The following is a 12,530-nucleotide window of genomic DNA, read 5'->3' on the forward strand; positions in this document are numbered from 1 at the left end:
GCTATACATTTTGATCACTTCTATATATTTCTCAATGTGGAACAGTGTAATCCTTCCAAAAAAATCATTTCACAGAATAAGGACTTTTAAGTTGTCTCCTACCTCAAGGCCACACTGTTTAAGACAAGCTATATTTATAAGAGGACATTGTGTCGCCTCAGAGTCATTGCACTTCTTTTCATCCGAAATTAATCTAAAAGTCAAGTTCATAAAGTAACTCTCTTTGCATTCATTTGATTCCTAATGAAGATACAATGGTAAGAATTGCTTTACGTTGTAAATATGGACTTAAAAACTGTTGTGAAATGCAAAATAATAATCATATGGATAAAATAAAAATAGATAAAAAAATGTGATTAATCGCAATTAACTACCACTGTTATTGTAATGATAGCCACTACACAGAGAGTGGTACTGGCCACTCCTTTAAAACCATGAATGCCCAGAAAAGGTCTCCAGATCTTACAAAACTTTATCAGATAAACCATACAGTGTGTGCTTAATTTCTTATAATATAATACTGATCCACTTCACATGAGATGGAGGAGTTGCATCACCTAGATATGAATATAGGATCATTTTACAACAGTTACAGTCTGGATCTATGTCTGGGAATCTTTGTTCTCATCCAGGTCTTGCTCCCATCTATGTCTGATGATGGTGAGGGAGGCATTTTGTTGGGCAAGCAGTGCCATATAGGTTAGATATTGTGCCTTTAAATGATCAAACAGGTGCTAATAAAGAGTCAATATTAGTCAACTGTTTGTGGACAAAGTCAAACCCCTGCAGGTATCGGAAAAAGTGTTCATGTGGAGAAATTTAGTACACAGCTGTTTAAAGGAGGTAATAAGTCTGTCTATGAAGAGGTCCTGCAGTGTTTTTATGCCCTTATTCTGCCAGTAAAGAAACACATTATCCCACAGAGAGGGGCCAACATATGTTTTGCATAGATTGGCTATTTAATTGAGAGACTCTGCCATCAGTAGTGTCACCTGACCTGCTACTATATTGTAAATGTTGTTTTGACCAGGATGTTATTGGTGTACTGGGTAGTGTCTTAAGCCATAGATATGTTAACTAATGCAGACAGTGAAGAGGGAGCACAAGACCTTACTTCAAGGCAGCACCATGAGAGGGCATCTGACTTGGATCCTTGTACAGCCAACAGAGAATAGGCTGAATATTAGCTGCCCAGTAGTAGGATGATGTTATGTTGATCCACACTGAATATCTTACTATTAACATCTGTTTTTCTTCTTCTGTGGTTTAGTCTGTTGACTGTCAGAGCTGCAGATTTAAAACCTTAATATAACTAGACAATGCTGCCATGACTAATTCACTGTTAAGTCCCTGTGTCTTTATTGAAGTAGCAGCATGTTGTCATTAATATTAATGAGAGCTCTTTTTCACTGTTTGTATTAAGCAGTTTTTAACCTGCATCCTGTTGGGTTCAGGTGTTTGGAGTTTCCTTTTTCTAAACTTGTACATTTAAACCTTCTTCAGCTCTGAACAGATTATGAAACATTGAATGATTTCAAGCAGAATAATCTGCTTCTAACACTACATGATTTCTTCTTTATTCAGATTGAAGAGCTGCAGTTTGTCAGCGATCAGCTGTGCTTCTCTGGTCTCAGCTCTGAAGAACAACCCCTCCCATCTGAGAGAGCTGGATCTGAGTTACAACAACCTGACGGATTCAGTAATGAAGCTTCTGTGTGACTTTGTGGAGAGTCCAAACTGTAAACTGGAGACTCTGAAGTAAGACACCATTCATTACTTCTGTGCTGAGGAGAATATGATGTGAAAGTTGTGATGACACTAAGCTGCAGATATAAGGATGATGTTATTTTTTATCTTTTTTTTTTGCTTGTTTGAGACTAGTTAGCATATGCCAGCGTCAGCTGTCACTTGTTGCCATAGCAACAGTTAACAGTGACGTCTAACTGGATGTACAAACAGCACAGGATCAAACATCACTATAAATATTAATTAGATATATTGTCGTTAGCACAGACCATGAGATTTAGTAGTGATAGTAGTTGGGTCTGTAGGATATAATTATTTGTAAAACTTGTTAATACATTTTGATTTATTAGTGTTGTAATTTATTAGACTTTATTCCTACTTATTTTATGTTTTTTGTAATTATGATTTCTGAGTTTGTTTATTTTTCAATTGGTTTATTTAGAGAATGTAATTATTTTGTGATTCTGTGATTTTGATACCATAGTGTGATTGTTGTTAGATATTGTACATTATTCACATCAGTTGACAGTTACTGGCAGAGTAAAGTACTGAAGATCAATCACTGTTTGTTTTTATTTATTGTTTCAGGATTAAACCATCTTCCTCTTTTATAACAAAATATCTTCATCCTGAGTCTGGTGTGATTTGTGGTTAAATTATGAAACATTGAATGATTTCAAACAGAATAATCTGCTTCTAACACTACATGATTTCTTCTTTATTCAGACTGAAGCTCTGCTGTTTGTCAGAGATCAGTTGTGCTTCTCTGGCCTCAGCTCTAAGGTCAAACCCCTCGGATCTGAGAGTGCTGGATCTGAGGTTCAACAACCTGAAGGATTCAGACATGAAGCTGCTGTCTGATCTTAAGGAGAGTCCAGACTGTAGACTGGAGACTCTGAGGTCAGTTCATTGACTGTTTTCTTCTTGTACATCTTGTATGTATCCAGTTATTTAAATACTCAAAAGATGTTTCAGATTTATAATTTGATTAATTTGTATTCACAAATGTATACTACTACTACTAATATATATCACAAACTATTAACATCTTTAAAGTCCAAAATGTCTGGAGAGAAATGTTGATTTTTCTGTAGAGTTTTAATGCAATGACACTTCATTATTATAATTTACATGAAGAAGATGAATAAAAGTAATGCACAAACCTTTTAATCCAACATGTCTAATTTGATCATTTTCAACACAGTGACAACATCAATATGCTCATTTTAGGGAAAAGTTAATTGATTAGGACATAATAATGTGGTTTCTTCTTTATTCAGATTGAAGGACTACAGTCTGTCAGAGATCAGCTGTGCTTCTCTGGTCTCAGCTCTGAAGAACAACCCCTCCGATCTGAGAAAGCTGGATCTGAGTGGAGACAAGCTGAAGGAATCAGACGTGAAACAGATGTGTGGCTTTATGAAGAGTCCAAACTGTAGACTGGAGACTCTGAAGTAAGACACCATTTCTTACTTCTGTGCTGAGATTAATATGATGTGAAAGTTGTGATGACACTGCAGACATAAGGATGATGTCATGTTTATGTTTTAGCTTTGTTGATTGCTGTTTTGAGTGAACAGACGAAAACACATTTAAAACAACCCCCCCCCAAAAAAAAAAAAAAAAACCCAACAACAAATAAGCAGAGAAATAAAGTAGACATAAAAAATACAGCAAGCACTGACTAAGTACAATAAACTTGGATAATGAGAGAATAAAAATAAATCAATTCAAGTAAAACTAAATAAAAAAAAGAGGAAAAAACAAAGTGAGTTTTGACTGAGGAGAGACTATCCTAATACTCAGGGTCTATCAGAGCAGGATATCCAACCAATATCATTATCTTACTATCACATTTGCTCTCAGGGTTCTCATGTAGCTCTAGCTCCTCTTCTACATATCTCAGAAAATGTGTCAGATGAACCTCACAGTGTGTGTTTAATGTTTTCTAAGCTCATATAATACAAGATATTCCTGATCCACTGTGTATGAGATGGAGGAGTTACATCTTTCCATTTCAGTAGGATTAGATGTTTATTAGAAGTCAGACTGGAGTTTGTTAACAGAGTAGACATCAGTGGTTCTCTGAGCTATAATAGAGCAGGGGTCCACAGTCACCTGGAGGACTTTATTGCTAGTTTGGAGCACTTCCTGAATGTATGTACATATGAAGATGGGATCATTTTACAACAGTTACACTCTGGATCTATGTTTGGGAATCTCTCTGCCAACTTCTCTTTAGTCCAGTGTGTCTGATGTAGTATTTTACACTGCAGTAGTTCATGTCTTATGCAGATAGAGGAGATGAGGACATGTTTTAATACAACATCCCAAGTTTAGTCTGTTATGTTCTCATCCAGGTCTTCCTCTCATCTATGTCTGATGATGGTGAGGGATTATATAGGTTAGATATTGTGACTTTAAATGATCAAACAGGTGCTAATAAAGAGTCAATTTGCCTCATTCAAGAACATTTTCGTATTCTTATCTTAAATTTCACTTACTTTTTTGGTTAGGTGGACCTGTACGAGTGTGCCACGTCAGATATTCACCAAATACTTTATCACCAGGAAACATCATAAATAACCTGCGTAAACATGATGAATCCCACCTGTTCTAAATGAACGTGCTTTCCAAAGAATAATAAATCAGCATAATTGATGTCCTCAAAATACCATATAAGGTCAGGGGTCCAGCAAGTTGTAGAGAAGCTCCATTCATGAAAATGGCACCAAAGACTAAGAAGAAGAACTTTAGGAGCTCAGAGATTGAGGTCCTGCTCTCAGAAATAGATCAACAGAAACACATTTTATTTAGAGAGTAAATGAAGGAATTAAAGGACCCGAAAAGCCAAAAAAATGAGAAAAAATGACCTGTGGTGTGAACACTGTCTCAGCTGTTGTGCTCACTGTCACAGAAATAAAAAAGAAATGTTTTGATGTTAAATTGGATGCAAAAAAAGTCTCACTAGAGTCATCAGCCAGGGAGCCAAACCATAACCTCAATCACCTACATTTATATTAAATGAATAAAAGTAATTAACAAATAGTCAGTTTGCATTGTGGAAAAGTAACTGTGGAGAAGTTGCTTTGTAGTTTCAACTGTTAATATTATAAGCTGGCATTATATCATAGTTTCAATTGGTAATTTAAATGACTGATAATATCATGCCTAACTAGTTCAACAATAATTTAATACTAAAGTAATACTTCTACAAACAGGGTAATGTCACCATGAAGTGTAGTTTATATATTACAACTCAAAATGACTTCAAAGTCATGAATGGGACACAATCCATTAGTCAGCAGCAAAGTTTTATAGCTTTGGAGAACAGCAGGTTGGTTATACGACAGGACTGCAACACTCGCTGCAGCATCATTCAGCAGCTGAAGCAATAAGTGCGTCTCCAAACTGAGAAAAGGGCTGTGTGCATTTACGCACGCAGCACAGCAGTGGTAACTTCATTAACACCAGATCGATCCGGATCTAATGGCAATTAATGTTCTGTTGCACATCTACAGATCAGCTGTTACACAGACTCAGGTTTATAGGGGGATTGTTTCTAATAAAGCAGAATTTATAGATGAACCTGAACTCCATCACAGCTGTCAACATATTTTTATTTTTAAGTAGTTGAATTTATTTTAAGTAGCCCAGAGTCTGACTGAAGATTTCAGCCTTAGTTAACACCAACTCTCTAGTCTCTGAACACATTAACATCTCCACCCTAACTATGAGTGGGAATTTGCGCTGGTCTTTGTCAATTAAATGTTTTAATTTTATAGAAAGTGGCCAATTTTTTTTATAGTATATTTGGTATTGTAGTAATCATAAAGTAACGGAAAGTAATCAAGTTACATTACTTTAATATTGTGATACGTGGATTACTTTATTGACTTCATTTTTTAACAGATAACTAGTAACTGTATCAGAATACAATTTTAAATTAACCCTCCCAACCCTGTTCAGATCCTTTTTGATTATTAAAACTAGTAATAAATGTATAAGGGAACTAATCCAGAGGGATATAATTAGTAAACATGCTTCTTTATTTGTTTGGAACAATTTGTATTTTTATATAGACTGAGAAAAAGCATTGATTATTACCAAGGAAATGTTTTGTTTCAAATAAGGTGCGAGAGGTGTCTCTGAAAACATTACACAGATGTTATCCAGTTAATTCAGCTATTGTAAAGTAGAAGTTAAATGTTGATCCTCTCTGTTCCTTTTGTCGCCATACAGATGAATCATTAAGTCATCTTTTTTGGGATTGTCCCTTAAGTCAAACCTTTTGGTGTGACCTCAACCTTCTTTTAACAGAAAATTAGATATTCATCTCAAAATCACAATTGAATGCATTTGATTTGGTCTTTTTGATGAGGGCATGCCTACAAAGAAGTTGTTTATTATCAATCTTATTTCTTTATTAGCAAAATTCAGAAACCCAACCTATCATAACCTTAAAATCATATCTGGACACACTGAAATATTGCACAAACTCTGAAGCGTTGAGAACTAGAGCCTTATGTAATGAATTTGACTTGTGATTTGTGAGACTCTGGGCTACTTAAAATAATTTCAGTTACTTAAAAATAAAAATATCCTGACAGCTGTGATGGAGCTCAGGGTTCATCTATAAGTTCTGCTTCATTATAAACAATCCCACGTATAAACCTGAGTCTGTGTAACAGCTGATCTGTAGATGTGCAGCAGAACATAGAATATTAATCACTTTCAGATCCTGATCGATCCGGTGTTAATGAAGTTACTGCTGCTGTACCGCGTGTGTAAATGAACACATCCTCTTTCTCAGTTTGGAGACGGATTCAATGTTTCAGCTGCTGTATGATGCTGCACCCAGCTGTGACGTACAGTCAGCTGTGACGTACAGTCAGCTGTGACGTACAGTCAGCTGTGACGTACAGTCAGCTATGATGTACAGCCAGCTGTGTTTAACTCTCAGCTGCAGATTAGAGTAAAATCTTTTGTGGGTAGATCCATAACACAGAGCAGACTGCAGGTGAAAATACTTCACGGTGCTGTAACATCCTCAGGGAAATGCTCTGATGAAACACCGCCCAGCTCTGAACAATATTACACACTCAGTCATATCAGTGGAGAGCAGTAATGTGCGCTACAAGCTGTCATAAACTCAGGCTCTCTTTAACTCATTGGAAGAGTCTTTGGGATTGACACAGTGTGTAACAAACGTCCCTGCCAACTTTTAAGTTCAATGTGAGTCTGTGTATGCGTCCGCTGTGTGCACCTGAATGCATCATGCAGTCCCTCACAAATCTGAAGAAGAAGAAGTCAATAAATAACTTCTGGGCCAAAGAAATTGGAAAAATGAAATATCAAAAACAAATTCAGCCCTGGAGCCGTTTAGTTAGTTTTTCTTTTTTTGACCTGAACTTAAAATCAAAAGTCTGAAAAACAAAATTTAATTTTCTTTTTTGTATCACATTCATGAACAAATAATGGAATAACAAGTCATTCTTTAGTTTTTTTGATTTTGGATTAGTAATTGTTAAATGAAAATATGTACACAATTGTGTAAATTGAGCTATTATCATCAGTTTTTGTCATTATTTAATATATTTTATAAAGAAGTTGGCTAGCCTATATTAAAAATGTAAGTAAATGTTAGTTACTGTAGTTTGAGCAGTCCTTTACACATGCTTCATGTGGGAGCTGAAGGAAAGATCCTGGACTAAAATGATTCCAAGTTGTTGCAGTTGTACTTGAGTTCAGAGGGATGTCATCCAGAGTAGCAATCGGATTGGAAAATGGTTATTAATTACTCTATTAATTACCTACCCCTGACACATTTAAATGTCTGTGAATGCGAAGGATAGCCCATGTTTTCCATAGCCTACGTCTATAATACAGTCATATTTTTATCGACGTTGTCAAATGAAAGAACTTTTATTTTGTACAGGGAGAAAAAAGCACACTAGCCAATCAGAGGACCCGCCCACCAATGAAACGAAACATGGAGTGGTACATTTGGTTTTGGTGATAGGAACAGAAAACAAGTAATTGAGCTGAATTTCCGATTTTCATTTTTTGCCCCAAAAGGAAAAAACAAACTGTTAACTGTCAATTATTCCCAGAAAACAAACTCATAAAACGTACCTTAGTCAGAAATAGAGTAGATACATGAAAATATAATAAAAATACTCAAAAATATTCTTGATATGAAAACTGTGATGACACTAAACTACAGACATAAGGCTCATTTTAATGAGGTAAATCACCTTCAGATTTAATCATTCAAATGTTGTTTTTAAATATTTAAATTTAAATTCAGACCAAAGTTAACAATTTAAAAACATACTTTCAAACATTCAGATCTTTGTTTTAAATCAGTTTCATGAACATTAAAACATCTGTGATCACATAGACTTTATACTGATCCACACTGAGCATCTTTTTGGTCTTCATATTTAATATAACTAGAAAATGCTGCACTGACTAATTCACTGTTAAGTCACTGTGTCTTTATTGAAGTAGCAGCATGTTGTCATTAATATTAATGAGAGCTCTTTTTCACTGTTTGTATTTGACAGTTTTTAACCTGCATCCTGTTGGGTTCAGGTGTTTGGAGTTTCCTTTTTCTAAACTTGTACATTTAAACTTTCTTCAGCTCTGAACAGATTATGAAACATTGAATGATTTCAAACAGAATAATCTGCTTCTAACACTACATGATTTCTTCTTTATTCAGTTTGTGGCGCTGCAGTTTGTCAGAGATCAGCTGTGCTTCTCTGGTCTCAGCTCTGAAGAACAACCCCTCCCATCTGAGAGAGCTGGATCTGAGCTGGAACAAGCTGACGGATTCAGTAATGAAGCTGCTTTCTGATTTTGTGGAGAGTCCAAACTGCAGACTGGAGACTCTGAAGTAAGACACCATTTCTTACTTCTGTGCTGAGATTAATATGATGTGAAAGTTTGATGATGCTAAACTGCAGACATAAGGATTGTCTTTTTTGTTTTTTTAAACTATGTGTATTGCTTTTTAAGTGAACAGGTGGAAACACATACAAAACACAAACTTACCTCAAAATAAATAAGCAGAGAAATGAAATCGAGAAATTACCATAAAATACAGCAGAGAAGGATTAAGTGCAGCAAACTTGAATAACACAATTTTACATACTCAATATCACTATATTGACAACTGTTTCATAATGATAAATAACTCTGAAATAATAGCATTAGATTGTGTACCAAAGAAAAGAGAGATTTTTTTTTGTTTTAATAGTTAAACTAGATTAAAATAAACTAAAAAAGAGGACATAACAAAGAGAGGTTTGACTGAGGAGAGACTATCCTAATACTCAGGGTCTATCAGAGCAGGATATCCAACCAATATCATTATCTTACTATCACATTTGCTCTCAGGGTTCTCATGAAGCTCTAGCTCCTCTTCTACATATCTCAGAAAATGTGTCAGATGAACCTCACAGTGTGTGTTTAATGTTTTTTTTCTGTGTGATTTTGTGAAGAGTCCAAACTGTAAACTGGAGACTCTGAGGTCAGAAACAATTTGTTACTTCTGTACTGAGATTAATATGATGTGAAAGTTGTGCTGATGTTATACTACAACATAAAGATGAGCTTTGTTTTTGTTTTCTGAAACATTGATTAATATGATGTTAAAATTGTGGTGACAATAAGCTCAATACATAAGGATTATTTTAACTGTGTTTATTGCTTTTTAAGTGAACAGACAGAAACACTTACAAAACACCCCCGAAAACAAATAGTGAAATAAAGTAGATATATCAGATAATATCATACAAAAAAAATATGATGACATTAAACATTAAACTACAGACATTAGGTTCATTTTAATGAGGTAAAATCACTTTCATATTATAACATTCAAATGTTGTTTTAAAATAATTAAATTTAAATTCAAACCAAAGTTAACATTTTGAAAACATACTTTCAAACATTCAGATCTTTGTTTTAAATCAGTTTCATTAACATTAAAACATCTGTGATCACATAGACTTTATACTGATCCACACTGACCATCTTTTTGGTCTTCATATTTAATATAACTAGAAAATGCTGCACTGACTAATTCACTGTTAAGTCACTGTGTCTTTATTGAAGTAGCAGCATGTTGTCATTAATATTAATGAGAGCTCTTTTTCACTGTTTGTGTTTGACAGTTTTTAACCTGCATCCTGTTGGGTTCAGGTGTTTGGAGTTTCCTTTTTCTAAACTTGTACATTTAAACTTTCTTCAGCTCTGAACAGATTATGAAACATTGAATGATTTCAAGCAGAATAATCTGCTTCTAACACTACATGATTTCTTCTTTATTCAGATTGAGGTGGTGCAGTTTGTCAGAGATCAGCTGTGTTTCTCTGGTCTCAGCTCTGAAGAACAACCCCTCCCATCTGATAGAGCTGGAACTGAGTAGAAACAACCTGCAGGATTCAGTAATGAAGCTGCTTTGTGATTTTGTGGAGAGTCCAAACTGCAGACTGGAGACTCTGAGGTCAGACACCATTTCTTACTTCTGTGCTGAGATTAATATGATGTGAAAGTTTGATGATGCTAAACTGCAGACATAAGGATTGTCTTTTGTTCTCTGTTCTTTTTACTTTGTGTATTGCTTTTTAAGTGAACAGGTGGAAACAAACCTCAAAACACAAACTTACCTCAAAATAAATAAGCAGAGAAATGAAATCGAGAAATTACCATAAAATACAGCAGAGAAGGATTAAGTGCAGCAAACTTGAATAACACAATTTTACATACTCAATATCACTATATTGACAACTGTTTCATAATGATAAATAACTCTGAAATAATAGCATTAGATTGTGTACCAAAGAAAAGAGAGATTTTTTTTTTGTTTTAATAGTTAAACTAGATTAAAATAAACTAAAAAAGAGGACATAACAAAGAGAGGTTTGACTGAGGAGAGACTATCCTAATACTCAGGGTCTATCAGAGCAGGATATCCAACCAATATCATTATCTTACTATCACATTTGCTCTCAGGGTTCTCATGAAGCTCTAGCTCCTCTTCTACATATCTCAGAAAATGTGTCAGATGAACCTCACAGTGTGTGTTTAATGTTTTTTTTCTGTGTGATTTTGTGAAGAGTCCAAACTGTAAACTGGAGACTCTGAGGTCAGAAACAATTTGTTACTTCTGTACTGAGATTAATATGATGTGAAAGTTGTGCTGATGTTATACTACAACATAAAGATGAGCTTTGTTTTTGTTTTCTGAAACAATGATTAATATGATGTTAAAATTGTGGTGACAATAAGCTCAATACATAAGGATTATTTTAACTGTGTTTATTGCTTTTTAAGTGAACAGACAGAAACACTTACAAAACACCCCGACAACAAATAGTGAAATAAAGTAGATATATCAGATAATATCATACAAAAAAAATATGATGACATTAAACATTAAACTACAGACATTAGGTTCATTTTAATGAGGTAAAATCACTTTCATATTATAACATTCAAATGTTGTTTTTAAATATTTAAATTTAACTTCAAACCAAAGTTAACAATTTAAAAACCTACTTTCAAACATTCAGATCTTTGTTTTAAATCAGTTTCATTAACATTAAAACATCTGTGATCACATAGACTTTATACTGATCCACACTGAGCATCTTTTTGGTCTTCATATTTAATATAACTAGAAAATGCTGCACTGACTAATTCACTGTTAAGTCCCTGTGTCTTTATTGAAGTAGCAGCATGTTGTCATTAATATTAATGAGAGCTCTTTTTCACTGTTTGTATTTGACAGTTTTTAACCTGCATCCTGTTGGGTTCAGGTGTTTGGAGTTTCCTTTTTCTAAACTTGTACATTTAAACCTTCTTCAGCTCTGAACAGATTATGAAACATTGAATGATTTCAAGCAGAATAATCTGCTTCTAACACTACATGATTTCTTCTTTATTCAGATTGTGGGGCTGCAGTTTGTCAGAGATCAGCTGTGCTTCTCTGGTCTCAGCTCTGAAGAACAACCCCTCCCATCTGAGAGTGCTGGATCTGAGAGGAGACAACAACAAGATGAAGGAATCAGACAGAAAACTGCTCTCTGATCTTAAGGAGAGTCCAGACTGTAAACTGGAGACTGTGGAGTGAGTAGAGAGTTGGAGTCAGTCTGTGCTGGTTTCAACAGTTTTGTATTAAACAAAGTTAGTATCAAAGCAGAGATCCAGTATTTCCTGGTGAACCTCCGACCTTCTCAGTGCTGCTTTCCTCAGTGAAGCTGTGAGAGGAGAATGGTGACCGGCTTCATGATTAGAGAGAGAGAGAGAGAGAGAGAGAGAGAGAGAGAGAGAGAGAGAGAGAGAGAGAGAGATCTGTCAATCAATCAGATGAGCCAGAAGCTTGTTGTGATCATGTGTTTGAGTTGATGTGAAGACGACTGTTGTTGTTGTGTTCATGTCTGCAGGAAATAAAGCTGGATTACAGCTGACAGCCTTACAACATGTATAGAGACAGTGATCCTCATTCATCCAACTGTCACACCATCAAATCTGATCTGAAAGTGATTGTTCTCTCATTTCAACACTAAACAATTGATCAGTTGATCTTTGTCAGAGCTCTAAGATCAGTCTGACTGCAGCCTGTAAATCACTGGCTCTGATTTCACAGAACCATCATTACATTTAGTAACCATGTGGTCTTTATACAGACCAGAACCTCTGCTGAAGTCCAGGAATCACATCTTTGTATCTGTCCATCACTTATTTAGTTTCCTCCAAATATTTTCAATGAC

At 35.0% G+C, this 12,530-nt stretch overlaps 1 protein-coding gene across 1 annotated transcript in view; it reads left to right on the forward strand.

Annotated features, from left to right (window-relative positions):
• The window catches only part of LOC133976332 (NACHT, LRR and PYD domains-containing protein 12-like), a 30,726-nt gene that overhangs the window by 16,820 nt on the left and 1,376 nt on the right, over positions 1-12,530 (forward strand). Inside the window, exons 16-21 of the mRNA XM_062414517.1 lie at positions 1,585-1,758; positions 2,473-2,646; positions 3,027-3,200; positions 8,474-8,647; positions 10,088-10,261; positions 11,707-11,886. Coding sequence (XP_062270501.1) covers positions 1,585-1,758; positions 2,473-2,646; positions 3,027-3,200; positions 8,474-8,647; positions 10,088-10,261; positions 11,707-11,886 — 1,050 coding nt within the window. The remainder of the gene's footprint in view (positions 1-1,584; positions 1,759-2,472; positions 2,647-3,026; positions 3,201-8,473; positions 8,648-10,087; positions 10,262-11,706; positions 11,887-12,530) is intronic.

Source organism: Scomber scombrus, chromosome 24 (genome assembly GCF_963691925.1).
Source record: "Scomber scombrus chromosome 24, fScoSco1.1, whole genome shotgun sequence".
Taxonomy (NCBI): domain Eukaryota; kingdom Metazoa; phylum Chordata; class Actinopteri; order Scombriformes; family Scombridae; genus Scomber; species Scomber scombrus.